The sequence below is a fragment of the Cnephaeus nilssonii genome (assembly GCF_951640355.1).
Source record: "Cnephaeus nilssonii genome assembly, chromosome: 7".
NCBI lineage: Eukaryota > Metazoa > Chordata > Mammalia > Chiroptera > Vespertilionidae > Cnephaeus > Cnephaeus nilssonii.
Window position 1 is genome coordinate 21,678,199 of NC_137078.1, and position 19,397 is coordinate 21,697,595.

At 46.6% G+C, this 19,397-nt stretch overlaps 1 protein-coding gene across 5 annotated transcripts in view; it reads left to right on the top strand.

Moving 5' to 3' along the window:
* PHACTR1 (phosphatase and actin regulator 1) overlaps positions 1 to 19,397 on the top strand; it is a 287,668-nt gene that overhangs the window by 199,153 nt on the left and 69,118 nt on the right. For 4 of the 5 annotated variants that reach the window (XM_079776162.1, XM_079776164.1, XM_079776163.1 and 1 more), the window contains exons 4-6: positions 3,937 to 4,104; positions 6,283 to 6,489; positions 18,771 to 19,092. In XM_079776162.1, coding sequence (XP_079632288.1) covers positions 3,937 to 4,104; positions 6,283 to 6,489; positions 18,771 to 19,092 — 697 coding nt within the window. The remainder of the gene's footprint in view (positions 1 to 3,936; positions 4,105 to 6,282; positions 6,490 to 18,770; positions 19,093 to 19,397) is intronic. The other variant, XM_079776166.1, reaches the window with a different exon arrangement.

Consider the following 19,397-nt stretch of genomic DNA (forward strand, 5'->3'; position numbering starts at 1 on the left):
AATTTTATATAACAGTTACTTAATGATAGCATTGTTCTATGCCCATGTTATATGAACCCAAATAAAATGTTTTTCACTTCTGTCACTACCAATCTTGGTCATCAATGATATTAATAATGAATTTTTGTACATATTGAATGGTTTATTTCTACTAGATATGTATACATATGTAGTATATATATAGATACATACATGCATGCATACATAGATAAAACATGATTATTAACATTAATGTTGAAGAAATGACTGAAAGCTAAGAAATTAGTGTGATCTGTACATTGCTATTGTGTAAATAGAAAGAAAAATAAACCTTTAGGAAAAAAAATTTCAGAGGATCCAGGTATGTGTCACTAGACATTAAATTATTAATACACATAAATTTCATTTATTGGAATCTCTTCTAAAGGGGGAAAATTCTAATGGCAGAAGAGATTTTATACAAGAAGATGGTCAATAGTACTTTCTTTTTTCATAATAGCATGAAACATTTGAAATCCCTTTGTGATTGTGACCAACCATAGGGAGATGGCTGGATAAACATCAGTATTTCATCTAATATAATCATTAAGATGATAATTCTGCAAGTTGTAATGCTACAATAGTAAAGAAAGACACAAAATTTGATTCATAGTAAGAATGTAACTTATGAAAAATATGTACTGAAAAAGAAATTGTATCTGTTAGGGTGGCAATATGATCAGTGTCTTATTTCTTCTTTTTTCTCCTGTTTTTATTTTTTTCAATGGAAATGTATATGTAGACATTATGACTGGAATTCCCAAGGTTGTTTCTTCTCTAAAGTGGTATGGGCTTTGTGACTTAGCAAAGGTACTTTTAATTCATAGGGAGCTTAATTTTTGGAGGGGTTAATAGACACAAAAGGAATGAGTGATAGTGCTACTCTGTTACTAACAAAGCCTTTGGCAGTAAGCCTGGGTGAAACCAAGGCTCACAGAGTCTAAAGTAATCCAACTGCAGTTGTATCTTTCTTCCCCGTGTTGCTTCTGTGGCATTTCTAACTGTTAAAATGTGCACCAATCATTCCACTGTGTCTTTGCCCCCAAGAAGCAGAACTTGGCAACAGCGCTGAAACCCCTTCTCTGTTGATTGTCTTATCCAGGACTTTTATTACACTTGGAACATCAAAAATCAACGTGGTTTCCAAGAGATATATTAAACTGAATGGTAGCTGTGTCGTTATTCCACCAACTGGGAACTTGAAACAGAGCTACTTCCCACGGCGTCGGTTTGAACATGAGAAATTAAAGCATGTTAAGAGGAATAGGACCATACATGATGGGATGCTGTGCAGGGACCCTTGTACTGCAGCCTTTCTGACCCTACAGACTCTCAGTTCAGCTGTGTCCTCTCCGTGGCATTAGCCTTGGGTCTGTGCTGCTCCTCCTCTTAGTGAGGAAGAGTAATCATCTTGCTAATCTATATATATAAAGAGCCAGGGGCCATCGCATCCGAAACAACCGAACAGACGACCGAACAGGCTGAGTGGGGCGACAAGGCCAGCAGGGGTATTAGTGAGGGATGACCAAATGACTGAGCAGCAGGCTGCATGGGGCGACCAGGCTAGCAGGGGTTGGGGGGCTGGGGGTTAGTAAGGGTCACCAAACAACTGAACACCAGGCTGCATGGGGCAACCAGGCCAGCAGGGGGATTAGTGAGGGACAACCAAACAACTGAACACCAGGCTGCATGGGGCGACCAGGCTGGCAGGGGGGTTAGTGAGGGGCGACCAAACAACTGAACAGCAGGCTGCATGGGGCAACCAGGTCAGCAAGGGGATTAGTGAGGATGACCAAATGACTGAACACCAGGCTGCATGGGGCGACCAGGCTGGCAGGGGGGTTAGTGAGGTACAACCAAGCAACTGAACAGCAGGCTGCGTGAGGCAACCAGGTCAGCAGGGGGGGGGCAGTTGGGGGCGACCAGGCCAGCAGGGGGAGCAGTTGGGGGTGACCAGGCCGGCCGAAGGGGGCAGTGAGGGGCAACCAGGCTGGCAGAGGGGGGCAGTGAGGGGTGACCAGGCCAGCAGAGAGGGGCAGTGATGGGCGACCAGGCTGGAAGGGGGGCAGTTGGGGGTGACCAGGCCGGTGGGGGGGGGGGGGCTGTTGGGAGCAACCAGGCTGGCAGGGGGGGGACAGTTAGTGGTGACCAGGCTGTCAGGGGGGGCAGTAAGGGGTGACCAGGCTGGCAGGGGGGGCAGTTAGGGGCAACCAGGCTGGCAAAAGGGGTCTGTTGGGGGCAACCAGGCCAGCAGGGGGTGCAGTAAGGGGCGACCATGCTGGTGGGGGGGGGCCAGTTAGGGGCGACCAGGCTGGCAAGGGGTGCAGTTGTGGGCGACCAGGTTGGCGGGGGGGGGGGGGGGGTGTCAGTTGGGGGTGACCAGGCCGGCAGAGGGGGTAGTTAGGGGTGATCAGGTTGGCAGGCAGAGGTGGTTAGGGGTGATCAGGCTAGCAGGGGGGCCAGTTAGGGGTGATCAGGCAGGCAGGCAGGCAGGTGAGCAGTTAGGAGGCAGAGGTCCTGGATTGTGAGAGGGATGTCCGACTGCCGGTTTAGGCCCGATCCCCAGGATTGGGCCTAAACCAGCAGTCAGACATATTCCCCAAGGGGTCCCAGATTGGAGAGGGTGCAGGCTGGGCTGATGGGACCTTCCCCGTGCACTAATTTCATGCACCAGGCCTCTAGTCAGTTATAGTAACGACTACTATCATTTGTGGCAATAAAAAGGCTAAGTGAGAAAAGGAAGAAAACAGACACACAACACTGAGTACTGTGCTTTATGTTGTCTGTTTCAGATGATTTTTTGCTCTCCGTTATGTTTTCTCTATGTTTATAGGACATTCAGGTTAAAAATCACATGTCCTTGAGCCATATGTTATCTAAAGCCTGCTCATGTGTAGGTCACTCTGTTGAACATACATGTCATAGATAATTGGGGGAGGGGCTGGCAGAGGATCCTTTGTCACCATGTATCATTGTGGATCAAGTTACAGCCTTGAGAAGGGCAGAGCAAAAGGACTGTGTTTCCAAATTTAACCTTGGAGTCATTTCACTGTTTCATTTCTACAAGTGAGTCATCTTCCTTCCAGTTCTAAGCCAGGTAATGGCTTTGCTAATTTCTGTGTTCTGATGAAGCATCACATAAGAGTCTTTCATCTGGGTATTTGCTCATTTTACTAGAACAGCCTTCAGTCCCCTTTGAAATCTAATTTTATGTCAGTGTCTAGTTATGGAGGACTCCCCTGGGCTAGGATGAAATCACACTGTGGGGAAGGGGGTTGATTTGACAAATGGCCACTGTGCAGGAGCCTTTGATCCTCCCTATGGTGTTAACTGGCTGCCCCTTGCTTTGCTGAGCTGTAAGCCAGATCAGAGTCTGCTCACCCACAGGACTCGCGAGCACTGGTGAGCTCCGGAGAATTCAGGCACTGCCCGCATTCTGGCGGTTGTAGCCTTTCAGAGGGAATTTGGGCAGACGTAGAGAGAAGACAGGATGAGTTTTTTCCTAGGCCTTGGAGTCCCATGCTCGTAGCACTTGTTGCGTGATATGGAATCCTTTATTCCCTGATGTAGGAATTCCTAATCCGGGTTTTCCAGTCTCAGAGGTCTGCTCAGTTTTTCCAATTTTCCAAGATTATGAAGAAAACTCAATTTTTGTTCACTTTCATTAAAAAAAAATAAAGAGAGACAAAATATGGTGGATTATGGTTAGAAAGATGGAGAGAAAAGAAGCAACTGGCTGAAGATCATTGGAAATTGTGGCACTGGTGGTTAGATGGCACATCTCTAAAAATAAAGTCAATGTCTTAAAAGCAAAAGAACAAGTGCAGATGTTGATAAAGATGGAAACTCAGTGAACAGGCCCAAACGTCACCCTTCCAGAGGCAGGCGTTGTCTAACGGCACTTCCTCTCCCTGGCAGATGGGGAGCTCTCCATATCCAACGAGGAGGACTCCCTGGAAAACGGACAGTCCCTGAGCGCCAGCCAGCTGTCTCTGCCCGCCCTGTCCGAAATGGAGCCCGTCCCGATGCCCAGAGATCCCTGCTCATACGAGGTGCTCCAGCCTTCAGACATCATGGATGGGACAGGTAATGTCCCTGGCAGAGTTCACCACAGGCCCCGGCAGGGGGCATTAAGGGTCTTCGGCCTGACTGGACTAGAATCCTAGAAATAGGGATGAAACTGACCAAACCAGTACATACCGAGTATAAAAATTGGGAAGATATTCAGTTATTATTCTAGATTTTAAAAATATTTTTATACCTTTAATATCTTTAAAGTGACATACCCTGTTTTTGTAATATTGCGTATGTAAAATGTCATGGTTTTGTTTTCTAACACTCATTCCTGTTAAGATCAAGCTAAAGAATCCTGCACTTCTCGAGGGTACCTATCTAATTCACCTGTCTGCTTGCCCTGGCATTTCCTTTAATCCTAGCCCCAGTGTACCAATTAATGGTTGTATCAATTTAGCAAGTTGTACCAATTTACTGTATACAATCAATGTGTTCATTGGCCATTAAATTGTTTACAATTTGCTGGTTAACTTCTATCCTGTCAACAGATGATTTTGATGCCATCTAACTACTGTTACTTCTCTGGTCCAAAGCCCTTTGAGTGGCCAATACTCATTCCCTCCTGGGACCCTCCCCAAGCCAGTAAGGATTGGTCCTGTTGTCAGGAGACATGCCTGGGGGAAGGGACCTCTTGGAAGAGCTGGCGTGGGTAGAGAGGCCACGTCCTTGCTCCACAGCAGGTGCTCAGTCTCCTCAGCAGAGCTCAGGTGGGAGGATGGCAGAGATGGTGTCTCACCAAGTCAGGTCCCGGGCTTCCCTTTGGGACCAGGTGTGTCCCACGCTGATAAGAACAGTGTCCCTTGGGACGGGGGAGCATTGAGCACTCAAGGGGATTATTGCCAGGGTTGGGTGCTCCAGGAACACTGCTACCCAGACCAGAGAGGAAGAGGGTGCGGAGAGGAGTCATGTCTGGGCATTCTTATCATAGCAGCGGTGGGAAGAAGGAGTACAGGCAGCTGAGCTGCATCCCTGGTCCCGCAAGCTGGGGCAATTTTCCCAGCTGGAGCAGTGAATTGTGTTTTCATTCACCCTTCCCTGTAACATTGACCAGATGGCTCTGATGGGCATGGTGAGGTCTGACATCCCCGTGGAGCCACAGTTTCAGTCTGTCATCTGCCAGGAGGCCTATGCCTCTGCCCAAGACAGCTCCTCACTGGAGCCAGTCAGGGAAAAGGAAGAACCAGGCCCAGGGCAGAGCAAAGAGAAATGGGGTGGGCCCTAGCCAGTCTGGCTCAGCGGATGGAGCATTGGCCTGCAGACCAAAGGGTCCCGGGTTCAATTCCGATCAAGGGCACGTACCTTGGTTGCAGGCTCCTCCCCGGCCCTGGCCCTGGTGGGGCTCGTGCAGGAGGCAACCAATAGATGTGTTTCTCTGTCTTTCCCTCTCTCTTCCATTCTCCCTAAAAATCAATGGAAAAATATCCTCAGGTGAAGATTAACAAAAAAAGGCAATGAGGGGGAGAAATGGGGCAAATCGAAACAAGAAAACCATAATTCAGGCCAGTAAGAGGAGAGAGGGAGGGGGAAGACAAAAAGGTGTTGAGGAGCATCCTTCTCCTGGTTGAGGTTTATAGGAGCCGCAGGGGCAGGGAGGTGCCTGTAAAAGGCAGGGCGCCCACTAGAGGCTGCACCAGCTCAGGGGGCTCCAGAGCAGCCGCCCCACATGTGTAGGCCGCCCCCCTGGTTCAAACTCTAGGCTGTCTTCATTCCCTGCTGCCCCAGACCTGGGAGCAAGGACGAGACCCAGCGGGCAAAAGCAAGAACCCGCTCTCTCTCCCTGCCTAGCAAAGGGCGACGGGCCCCAAGGGAGGTGCTGGTGTTTGGTGCTGGTTCGGGTCAGAGCGGGCGCTTCATCCCCGACACATTACCCTGCCATGTGTGGGTCATCGCATTCTAGAGCCCCCACAGGATCAGTATTATAACCGCCGAGATGGGCGTGACAACGTTTTGAGAAAATGCCTTCTTCCTTTTTCTCCCTCTTGGTCCTTCCCCCTCTCCCTTTCCTGCCTCTGCCTCCCCACTGTGCCCGGAGAGGGGTTTCTGGCGTCCCCTCTAGCTCCCCACCGGCTCGTGACCGCCTGGAGGAGCCAGAGCGCTGCCTGTCGCTGCCACGCCCTGTCCTGTGCGCTCCCAGCCCCACGCGCTGCATCTGTGTAATGTCTCCCGTGTGTCCTGTGGTTGTCCCCTCAGTGTCTGAAGAGAGTCCCTCTGCCAGTGAGTCTGGAGTCCTCCTGTCCCAAGATCCTTCCGCCAAACCAGTCCTGCTACTGCCCCCCAAAAAACCTGCTGCCTTCCCTGGAGACCATGAGGAGACCCCAGTGAAGCAGCTGTCCCTCCTCAAGCAGCCCCCCGCCCTGCCTCCCAAACCCACAGCCAGGATTGCCAACCACTTGACAGGTGAGTGAAGACGTCTCTGGGGCGCCGTCCCCCGCCCCCCCCCCCCCCCCCCCCCCGCCCCTTCCCTTCAAGGGAGAACCTCTGCTCTTCTTTTCACCAGAAACCCATGCACCTCCTCGGGGAGGCTGCTCTGTGGGACGTGTGGGTGTTTCCGTGTGTGTCTCGGTACACGCAGTCATGCCTGGGTTTGTGTCTTTGTGTCAAGAAATATTCGATATAGTCCTACCAGTCATGTGCCAAGAGCCTTCAGTCATGTGTATCTGTAAATGTGTACATCGGCATCTATGTGAGTAATTCAAGACCACTTGCCCGTCTAGGTGAGTGCGGTTCCATGTCCAAATCTTTGCAAAGATAGAGTAGCACCTTGTTCCCTTCAAAATGAGTTTGTCAAAGCTTTAAATTTTTGTCTTTAAATTATTGATGTGAAGGTCAGCATATTTCTTTTATTAAAATTTACATCTGTGCTGTTCTCTTAAAAATAGAAAAAAATAAACAAGCACCGGCTAAGTGGTTCGACCTATGAACCAGGAGGTCAGGGTTCGATTCCAGGTTGCCCAGGTTTCAGGCTTCATTCCCAGTAGGGGGTTTGCAGGAAGGAGGCAGCTGATCAATGATTCTCTCTCATCATTGATGTTTCTATCTCTTTCCCTCTCCTTTCCTCTGAAATCAATAAAAAAAACTTTTTTAATTTTTAAAAAGCAAAGACAATATCTGTAAAGTATTGTGAGAAATACTTTTAAAAGAAGAGTAAGCTTAGGAATGTTGTTCTAAAATGATTCTTGTCTTTTCATTTTTAAATTGTTACTTAACTAATGTACCCACGGTATTAAATCAGGTGTCCAGTAAATTGCACTTCCCTGCACATTAGCACGTGAATCGGATACTCCTGGGATTCAAGGCTGTGGTGTATCAGAGACTAACGATTTCAGAGGGTTGTTTCTCCAATCTTGATAGTAATCCCACCTGATGCTGATCGACTGCCTTTTTACAGCATCTTTGGTATTCTTATCTTTTCTATTTATCTCAGTACATTTTTGTAAGATGGAATGGGGATAGAGGTTGGGAAGAATATACACTTATTTTATAATAGAAAATTGAGTTTCGAGAAAATAAGTGATGTTTTCAGGGCTGCTATCGAGCCACGATTAGACCCTGTGTTTCCCGACTCCCAGTTCAGTGAACATTGTTCCAGGATTGTGGGATTCTCTCATGCGGTGCTGGGTTTTATTAGAGTCCAACCTAAACATGGAGTTGTGTCAAACTACTCCATCAATGTATGCTTGCATCTCTGCAGATGTTTGTGGTTTAAAAGGGCAAATTTCCACCTATACCGTTCAGTTCATTAATAACACTTTCGTTCAGTGCCCCAAAGTTTAAATGCAGAGAAAACCACAAGGAGAAAATGCTCTCAGAAGAAACCCCCCTTCCAAGAGAGCACCCCTGTCCGTCTATCTATGATCTATCTATCTATCTATCTATCTATCTATCTATCTATGATCTATCTATGACCTATCTATCTATGATCTATCTATGATCTTATCTATCTATTATCTATCTATCTATGATCTTATCTATCTATCAATCTATGATCTAACTATCTATCTATCTATGATCTATCTATCTATCCATCTGTCTATCTAAAATACTGCTGTACAGTCTTCTATCACTGCTCTGTGCACTCAGTGATATACCATGAACTGATTCTCATGTTAGTGAAGATGCACATGATTTTGTTGGCTGCTTGGTCTAAGTCAGGATTTACCTGATTGACCTCTTATGGGTTTTCCATCTTCTCCTTGTGAAAAACACAATAGCAAACATCCTCAACATCATGTTTTTCTTTATACTAGTAAGCATGTTCGAGTCTTCCCTAATTTATTTCTAAAATTAGAATTGCTTAGTTATATATACAGTGGATTCTTGACTAATGCATGGGTGTGGAATGTTGGCCCCCCATTCAGTTAAGAATCCACATTTAACTTTTGACTCCCTAAAAACTTAAGCTGTCCCTCAGCCTCTGGGGGTATTGGTTCCAGGACGCCGGCGGATACAAAATTCCGAGGATGCTGAAGTCCCCTAACATAGAACAATGCATGTAGTAGCCCTCCGCATCCACAGACTCCCAACTGCGAATCAAAAATTATTTATTGAAAATATCTGCATATAATGGAGCCACGCCGTTCAAACCTGTGTTGTCCAAGGGTCAATATATATATTTAAAAATTAGGGTGGCAAAATGGCTGCCGTCAAGAGTGATCCTTGTAGTTCAGTGCATGCAATCTGATGAAAAGTTACTGGACAAGGCTGAGGCTTGAGCTGACCTTCAGAGCATGAAGGGCATCTATAGAGAATGAGGGAAGAGCATTCCAGGAAAGAAGACCCTGGATAAAGACTCAGAGGGGCCAACATCCGGGTCAGTGACCAGGTGGCTGAGCCAGGGCGGGCCCATCTCGGGATGTACTGAGAGAGGGTTCACTGGGTAAGGCATCCGAGGATTTAGATTGTATTCCTGTGGCAGTGGGAAGCCTGTTGAGGGTTCTGAGCAGGCGAGTGCTATGATTAAAACTAGCCTTTACAAAAGTTTCCTGGGTCACTGTGTAGACTGAACAGAAAGAAGACAAGGTGGAAGACCTGACAGAGAAGCCACCGAGGCCAGACCTGTGCCTCGTTTTCCAAAATCACTAGTGGAATTAAATCGAACAGCTTGAGCAGGGGTCCTCAAACTACAGCCCGCAGGCCACATGCGGGTGTTTTTGCCGTTTTGTTTTTTTACTTCAAAATAAGATATGTGCAGTGTGCATAGGAATTTGTTCATAGTTTTTTTTAAACTATAGTCCGGCCCTCCAACGGTCTGAGGGACAGTGAACTGGCCCCCTGTTTAAAAAGTTTGAGGACCCCTGAGCTTGAGCCTATTTAGGAGGCTACTCCAGTTGTTGAAATATGAGTTAACAAGCATCTGGCTGATAGCAGTGGGAAGAGAGAGAACAGAACATTAGATAAGACATTTTAAAGAAGAATTGACAGAATTTCTTAGCCAGCATCACCCTTTAATTTATCTAATTAATGAGGGCACACTCCATTCAGCTCTGAGCCCTGAACTTGGGTAGCCTGGCATCCTCAGGAATCTTGATATTTGAAGGATGAAAATATGTAAACTAGCCCAATCTCTCTGGCTTCCCTCATTCTTTTCCAAGAAGAGTGGACTTTATCTATTATCTGTAAATCTCACCTCCATATCAAATGGATAAAAAAGTCATCCTTACCATAGTGTACTTTGTAGCCTCTTAGATACATCGAAGACAAAACAGGTACAGAAGCCTGAGGGCTATGATCCCCGTGCTGTGCTTTTGGGTTTAAACTCAATTAGACTTGCTTAAATTTTGTAAGTGAGTAATCAGTCATAATGAATCCCCATCACCATGAGGCAGCTACACTAACCCTGTGTTCTGTTACTAATTACCCGAGAGACATCTGGGCCATGTCAGAAGGAATTAATAAACTAAGAATTCTAGAGCTCTAAATTGAGACTTAGGAGTTTCAGCGTGTTCTCAGTGTCTGTTACTCTGTTGACAGTTTTGAAAGGAAACACAGGACAATTTGAAAGACACCAAGCCTTAGTAGTAGTGGTGAATTGTCTAGTACAATGCTGGCCTGAACTGGGCTACTCCCAGGTACACGATCGGGGGAAAGATTCAGAAATATCTCTGCTTTGGTATCTGTTTCCACTTTATCAGGAAATTAACTTGGAGATTGTTTATCATACAAATTGTCTCTGTCCTTGAGCCAGGTACCGAGAAGCCCTCCTGCTCTCCCAAACTATTTCTTTGTTCTCCTCCTGTCATCCTTTTCCATCTCATCTTGTCCAACACCAGCATGCACAGTAGCATGTAATAAAGGTCAGGAATGGTCGGGCACTGCAGTCCCTTCCATTCTGGAAGTGCAGTACCCAGCAGAGCTGGTTGTATAATGAATATGATCTGAAATGAATGATTCTCAAAATTCATCCTTCTTGGAATGATGGCTGACCCAAGGGGAAAAGCGTTATGGAGGCAAAAACAAAACAAACAAACAAACAAAAACACTGTTTTCTTCCTTTCTAAGTCTTCCTCAGTCCCCTCTCCAGCCATCCTATCTCCAGAAGTCAAATGTTAGACAATGCACAAATAATCCATGCCTTCTGCATAAGGGACTTGTAATTGTGTACCCCGCGCACGCCATTTGAATAAAGGATGAACCTACGTGGTAGCTGGCCTTTAGTCTGACGTTCACGCTTGGGTAGTAATAACGGCAGCGGCCAGATTTTGAGAACTTTACGACATACCATTTAGTCCTGTGAGGTAGGTACGATTATCATTATTCTGTACTTTTCCCAGTGGGGAAAAAAGCAATTTAGACTATTGAAATGACTTGATCATGGTTACGTAGATAGTTGGTGGCAGAGATGGACTGGATCTATATTGTCAGACTCCAGAGCTCTAAATTATAACCATTAGTTTATACCATGTCCACCAAGATACCTATTCTTAAAATCAAATCAAAATCATTTGCTTTCTTTATAGTTAACTGTTTGTTTGTTTGTTTTTGTTTTGTGTTTTTTAATCTATTTAAGACCAAAAAAATGATACTGTCTTTCAAAAGCTATGTTCTAAAGGCACTTGATTATAAAGAGGAGGACCTGACCACAGTTGGGTCTGGTTTCAAAGAACATGCTAGAAGGAGACAGTGTAAGATTCAAGAAAGGAGCAAATAACATTGGAGCATTTCAGAAAAAAAAAAAAAAAGGAAACTGTTGCTGATCCTTAAAAACAAGTCCTCCCGTGAATGTGAACCTGCTGAGGGCTTGTTTGCACTATCTTTAGAACCTCAAATACAAGGAAACCTACTGTATTATCAGAACTAGGTTGATTGCTAGTTTCAACATTACAAACTATTTGCAACTGCAAATTTACCTGACAAATGGCATCCATGCCCGGTGGTATTTTTCAGCCCCAACAGGTGTCTAATGAGAACCCTCTATCCAGTGCTTGTCAAGCCAAAGCCAATATTCCTGTTTACAGCTGTCTCTAGTTTTGTGGACAGTGTCTACAATGGACTATTCTACAGTTACATTCCGATTTGTAGTTTCACTTGGTTTCTCTGTTGTTCTCTGATTCTGTCTGGCCATTGCTTTCCGATTCCCATCCACCATCCTTGTTCTCCTCTTTCTGCCTCCTCTCCAACCCTACAAATCACCTGACTACTTTTGCCTCCCTCTTTGCCTTCCCTACCAGTATTCTGCTCTGACAGTGAGAGGAAACTGATGGTTAGCCCACTGTGACCTTGGACCTCAGCTGTGCCTTCAAATGTTAATGACTCATAACCCAGAAGCCTGGTGAAGTGGTTACAGGTTCACACTCTCTTGATAACTGATGCCTTGAAGGAATGGGAAATTTGCCTGAGTTCCCTCTTTATATCCATTTCTCCATACTTTCCCAGTCTTCATCTTCTGTCTTCAAAAGGCAGAAACTCTTTTTTCAGTGCATGTACTGACTATTGATTAAAACATTTTTAAAAGGGTGCTCTCTGCTCTGACCTCTATGATCAGGATGAAAATTGTAGCAAATACCTTTCTTTTTTTGTAGCGCTGTTAGGTTGGAGATTTAATTCACTTGGCACTTTTTTAAACCAGTTTTAAGTACAGTCCAATAATGTTAAGGATAATCACATTATTGTGCCACAGATTTCCAAAATTTTCTCATCGTGCAGAATTCAAAATTTATACCTATTAAACTTCCCTCTTTTTCTTTCTTCTCCCTTTAATTCCTGGTAACCAACATTTTAATTCTTGTTTCTACGAATTTGAATACTCCAGGAACCTCAGATAAGTGGAATTATACAGTATTCGTTATTTTGTGACTGGCTTATTTCACTCAGCATAGTGTCCTCAAGGTTCGTCCAGGTAGCAGGTGCCAGCACTCCCCTCCTCTGCGAGGCTGAATGGAAGCCACGTTCCGAGTGCCCCCCATGTGCGAGGCGCTCTGCCAGCCCAGATGTCATTCACAAAAAGTATTCCGCCATCAGCTGTAGGGCTTGTAGGCAGCTGTAAACTGCAGGAAACTGTTAATAGGAAGATGTATAAACATGGCTGTAAAGAAATTCAGATGGTAAGAGAGCAAATCATTTTGGAAGAATAAAAAAAAGTGTCATAAAGGAGGATGTATTTGGGACAGGTCTAAAATGAGTAACAATGTGACGGGTAGGGATGGTAGAGGAGGATGCGTGAGATGAGAAGCAGGGTCCACAGAGGCACATGAGTGTGAGGCATGTTTGTTTAAGAAATAGCACTCTCCTCACTCAGTCTCTCTGGAGGGCAGCAGCATTCATCATTACTGCAGAAACAAACTAATATCATGTGTTTTTATATAGGTGACTTATAAATTCTAACAAAGTATTTATCTGTCAGATGTCTGTTCTCATTATTACAGGGGCATCTACAATTTTAACTCTTTGAGGGCAGTTTCCTGACAATATGTGTAATTTTACTTTTAATAAACTAAGAATTCTAGAGTTCCAAATTGAGTTCCAAAAAATCTCAACAACATGGATGGACCTTGAGAATATTGTACTAAGTGAAATAAGTCAGTCAGAAAAAGCTAAGAAGCATGATTTCACCCATATGTGGGATGTAAAACTGAAACTTGTGAACACAGGCAGCAGTGTGGTGGTTGCCAGAGGGAAGGGGGTGGGGAGGAAAGGGGGTCCTAATATATGGTGACAGGAGAAGAATTGACTTTGAGTGGTGTGCAATATACAGATCTTATAGAAACTCACACCAGAAACCTATATGATCATGTTGACCAATGTTACCCCAATAAATTTCATATGAATAAATAAATAAATAAATAAAACTATAGTGAAATCTTTTTAAAAATTAAAATTAAAAAATCGAATTTAATTGCTTGCTCTGCAAAGGTAACGTGACCCAGTGACTCGGCCAGCGAGTGACCCCATCCACACTGCCCAGCCCACCACCTTATGGAGCGTGTTCCTCTCATCTGGCATCCTCCCAGGTGGTCTTGGGAGGGGTCAGTTCAAAAACAGAAATGTTTCTTTGTGGAAAGTGGGTCTGACACAAAGCCGGTTGCTGGTGCTGGTGCTGCATGTGCCCTAAGAGCCTGTCTGGAAAGTGTCAGGACAGATTCCTCACAAACATCCAACACTTGCTGCAGTCCCCGTGTGCTGACCTGGCTTGGGAGAGCAAGCCAGGTTGTGGGGGACACAACTTCTTTGTTACTCTTGTTGCCCACCACACCATCCCTCTCACTACAAAGGGTCAGTCAACACAGGTTGCCTTCACAGGCATTTGACCAAGGACTGACGCAGAATCCCTAGGCTGGCCTGGAGAAATTGATGGAGCTCCTCTGAGTGTCTTTCTTTTCTTTTTTAAATATATTTTTAATGATTTTGGAGAGGAAGAGAGAGAGATAGAAGCATGAATGATGAGAGAGAATTATTGATTGGCTGCCTCCTGCCTGCACATTCCCTACTAGGGATCTAGCCTGCAACTCAGGCATGTGCCCTGACCGGGAATGGAACCATGACCTCTTGGTTCATAAGTTGATGCTCAACCACTGAGCCATACCTGCCAGGCACTGAGTGCCTTTCTTGCAGCCAGAGGAGTCTGAGTGACACTGGACTCTTCTTTAAGTTCTTAGCACACGTCTTATGCCCTTTATGTCTTTGGGAAGAATGTCTGTAGCTATGAAAGGAGACCAGAAATTCTGACCTGCTGGAACCAGCAAATAACTGGGAAATTCTTACAACATCTTTTTTCATTAAGACACTAAGTGCAACTATCATTAACAAGTACATCTGATACATCAGCAGTTACAGATGGCTTCTGCAGCAGGTGTTAATTAAGTGAGAAGAGAGGCTGGGGGTGTGATAATTTAGCCCAGACTCATTCTACAGTCCTCTGGCCAGAGAACCCACTGCAGAAGTAATCTGCGGGTTTCATTTTCCTTGTCCAGAGCAGTATCATGTTTGGAAATACAGCCCCCTTGGGTTTTATGGTTCTTTGACACTCACAGTTTGGGTTTATTTTCCTTGTTCTCTGGAACTGGTTATTTTTGCTCCTTCCACTCCATCAACAGAGACAGTTTTATGAATACACTGCATCTTGATCAGTCTGGCTGCAGAGGACTCATCCATTTCTAAGTCAGCAAGCAGGGAACTCTGTGTGTCCCAGCAGGGTCAGCCACTGTCGACATTATAAACACAAGAGGTAGAGTGAGGCCTCAGACAATCCATAAGTGTCACGCAGCAACTCAGTGAGGGGCTATCAAGGTAAAGGAGGTATTTTATCCCTGGATTTTTAGAGGTTAAAAAAGCCGAAGTCCCAAAAAAGGTTAGCTATCTTTCCCAGCTAGTGAATCCAGGTTTTCTCACCTCCAGATCTGCATCCTTTGCCACCAGCTCTCAGCACCGATGCAGAGGACACACACTGAGACCTGCACAGCCCCGCCTTTTGCCCTTCCTGCAGTTCTCTGTCAAACATGACAGGCTGCAATGACGGTCCTTTGCAAGCCTCTTTGCTCACCTGCTTGATTCACTTTCACCTGGTTTTTCCCTGCTTACCTTCAGGGGTGGGCAAAAGTGGGCTTACAGTTGTGAGTACATGAAATACAGAGTTTTTTCCTTGTATTATTATTTATTCATGATTGGATTATTTTCCATATGAACAAGTGTGAGCCTACTTTTGCCCTCCCTGTGTAACAGAAACACTATGCTCTCTGTTGCTTCCTTGGCTTCCATCTTCACACCCCAGACTGAGAAGCATGAGGCCAGGTGAACTCTCACAGGTGTGGCAAGAGCCCTGCTAGTCACACTGTGAATGCTTATAGTGCTTGGTAATTCACAAAGCATGTCCACATTGTCTTGTCTCACCCTCACTGCTATGCTAAGAATTTGGTATCTTGGAAGGAAAAGGTGGGTGGCATGCAGCACAGTACCAGTCCATTCATCTCACTCTGTGGTTCTTACTACAGAAATGTCAGTGCCTTGCTGAACAGAAGTGAGTATTGGGATATGTTTATTTATCGTCTAACAAATGCATACATTTCACATAAGGCAAATCCAAAACCAGCAAGGATGGGAACAGAGGAGTCTAATGCATTGAATCCACACTTAGGAAAAGCTAAACTTCTGATTAAGTATTTGTTGCTTAAGACAAAATTGCATTGTCTATCCCTCTTAAATTCATGCTCTTGTGTAATGAAACAACCAAAAGGAAGATGTAGGCACGAGAGGGGAAGAGAGGGACCTCCGAGGCCCTAGCTGGTCTGTCCTGGGACAATAAACAACCATCTCCACTAACTTAGTCCCACTAGTCATTTCCTCCTTGCTTTGTTTTGATAGAATTCCTGGCATACATTTGGCTGTTTCTCCAATGATGAAACCAAGTAAGCTTTGCTATGGAAGTATGATAAGTAATGCTGTGGAGGAGGGTGCGTGGGAAGTTAGAGCTTCACAAGATGGACAACCCAATGTCATCACTGTGCCTTCCTGGGCGGTCAGCTCCATGCCGCCTCCTGGCTCTGCTTTCTCCTGCCCAAACATCTGAGCATCTGCCTGCCCTAGGCAGACAGCTGGACCCACAAATGAGGGAATCAGGGGTTAAGGGTCCCTGACTTAGAGCTTTAACGCTTCCAGACACATTGCATTTGCTAGGTTTGTGCTAAAACTTCGAAGAGCCCCAGGAATGCATCCTTCAGTAACAGGAACAGGACAAAGGTGGTGAGTTTCAGCTCCCAGCCACTTTGGAATTAGCACACTGTGCCCTGTGCATGGGGGGTGCTCGAACAGGATGAGCCTTCAGGGGAGAGCTTGAGGGAGCCTTGTGGTTATGATTGGTTCGCATTTTGGTGTTAGGGGAGCCATCTCATTGGGCTCCTTGGAACCACTGGGCTTTTCTGTGTCCCGGCTGTAGAATCAGCCGTGTAGTGTCCATGCATCCACAGCTGCATGATCCCAGAACTGTGATCCATTTTATGTTCATATCTGCCTCCTAGCCTATCTTCTGGGAAGGTGTGAATTCATCCCTCACCAGAGCATCATGGTTTCAGCTCATTCTGTAAACATGTTTTCAGCCTCTTGCTGTGTGAGCCGGGCACCTGTTCAAGATGCTAAGGATATAATGACAAATTGTTCACGGTCTTTGTTCTCCAGAGGAGCCGGCTATGTAAACAGGAGGCTCAGTTCGGAGTCTTCAGAGCGCAGTGATGTCGTCTGTAAAAGTGAGATAATAACAGTGTCCACGTCACAGGCTTGTTGTGGGGATTAAATTGGTTAGAAATGAAAAGCACAGAACAACATTGGGCACATAACAGGCCTGGTGTAAGTGCTGGCTCTGGTGACATACTGACATTGTCAGCACTGACATCTGCATGCCCACAGTGGACCCAGTGGGTACATGATGGAAGGAGTGATGTAATGATCATGGAAAATTTTTCAGGAGAGGACATTTTTGATCTGGATCTTGAAGGGAGAGTAGGAATTGACCAAGAAGACAGAAGAGAGAAAGTTCCAATTTGAGGGAAAGTGACAAAGGCCCAGGGGTATGGAAATGCCAGGTGATTTGGGGAGCTCAGAGGTTCAGGAGTGAGGGCGATGCCTGTGGGTTCAGGAGTGAGGGCAATGCCTGTGGGTTCAGGAGTGAGGGCGATGCCTGTGGGTTCAGGAGTGAGGGCGATGCCTGTGGGTTCAGGAGTGAGGGCGATGCCTGTGGGTCCAGGAGTGAGGAAGATGCCTGTAGGTCAGGGTAAGAACAAGGCCTGATCAAAGGGAAGAGGGGCCTTGGGGGCTCACCGTGGTTTCTCTGTGATATAGAAGAGGTGGCCACTGAGCATGGGGAGCCAGGGAGGATGGCAACAGTCCTGGGAGAATGTGAGGGACAAAGGCCACCTGGTAGGAGTGAGCTGGGGATGGAGACTCCAGTTGGGGGTGAGCAAATAAGTAAAATCCAAGGGAGAAAAGCAGTACATGTGGTAGGAGAGACTGATCAGAAGTAAGATGGGAGAGGCTATTTCCAACTGGAGGAACCGAGCGGACTTCAGGGAGGTAAAGTGTGAACATGAGGAGATGAACTGATCAGCAAGGAGACCGTGGGAGCCTTGAGGGATATGTCAAAGCTGAGCTTTAGTCCTAGGTCACTGGCAGGTTTTAAACTGAGGAGCGACATGGTCAGATTTGTGCTCTAGGGATGTCATTTTGGCAGGACTGCGGCGGTTAAACTGCCACCCTCAAAGCACTCAGATGGTTGGAGAAAAACCTAAGGCCTGAAAGACCAAGAGTCGAGCCCGGTACCGCTCCCGGCATGAGCACCAGGTGTGAAGTGGACTGTACTTGCCCACCTCTCTCCCCCCCGCTGCCCTCCTGGCCGTGCAGCCTGCAACCCGAACAACTCAGCCATGCCTCCTCTCCCGCCCCTCCCCCGTGCTAGATGATGTCCAGGAATGTAGGGTACAACAGAAGCCTGCAAGGTCATCCTAGAGACACCATGAGGGCCGGTCTAACCCTAAGTGTCCCCCGATTCAGAGCATCTCTGGGAAGTTTCAGTGCCACTGTCATGGAACCAGGGGTTGGGTGGGGGCCAGTTCCATCAGGCCCCCGAGTGCCTGTCGGAGCCTCCCTACAGTTTGAACAGCCCACCGTGGATGCCATGTGAGTGGGTGGGCCAGTCCAGCCCCCGTACTCACAGCTCACCCCCATATGGGGCACCTGAGTTTTCTGTGACAGCAGATCCTCCGAGGTGTGGAGATCATCCCCAGGTTCCAGATGAGGGGATGGAGGGTGCATCGTTAAAGTCATCGGTGGAGGGATATGCTGTTAGTGGACTTGAACTTAGGGCTGACTTCCAATCTCTTGCCTGTTAGAAAGTGCCAACTGAAAGGATATGTTCACATCATGATGGCCAAGTTGTAGGCATCATGGGGCATCCTAGAGCAGGTCTCGAAGGTCCATGGGTTTCCATGAGCAGAGGGTGCACAGCTGCTGTTGACCCGCAGCCTGACAGCTGTGTGACAGGCACCACTAATGCCTGAGTCCCCGAGGGCCCTTGCAGCCCGCCCACGTTAAGCAGGAAAGGAGATGATGGGTGTTTGCTGAGAGCTGTCATCCTGCTGTGTCTTCAGTGGGTGCATTTTATCTCAGGGCCCCCGAAGGCTACAGCCCAAGGTAGGCATGTGCAGTGTTCTGGGTTTCTTACCCCAAAACTCACACCTGTCTCTCACCTTCTGCCACAGATCCTGGCGCCCCTGTGAAATTGCCTTGTCTGCCAGTGAAACTGTCACCTCCGCTACCTCCAAAGAAAGTCATGATCTGTATGCCTGTAGGAGGGCCAGACCTCTCGCTGGCATCCTACGCAGCCCAGAAGAGCGGCCAGCAGGGTGGAGCCCAGCACCACCACACGGTCCTGCCGTCCCAGATCCAGCACCAGCTGCAGTATGGCAGCCTTGGCCAGCACCACCCCTCTGCCAGCGGCTCCCTCCCCATGCACCCCTCCAGCTGCAGGATGATAGATGAGCTGAATAAGACGCTGGCCATGACCATGCAGAGGCTGGAAAGGTAATGGGCGGGGGGGAGATGGAGGATGGAGGATGGACTTGGCTGGGGAGGAGAGAGAAGAAAGGCTGGGTATTTGATCAAGACACAGGGCTATGAAGGCCATTGGGGGGGAAAGTTTGAAAGTAAAATAAGACCAAAATCTGAATGTCAAGGAAGGTATGGGGGGAAAAAAGAATCATGTTGGCCAATTGCCAAACTATGTAACAATCACATTTATCAAAAAGAAAAAGTGACACATATGTTAGCACATATTATATTTCTACTAGAGGCCCAATGCACGAAATCGTGCAAGGGACCCAGCCCTT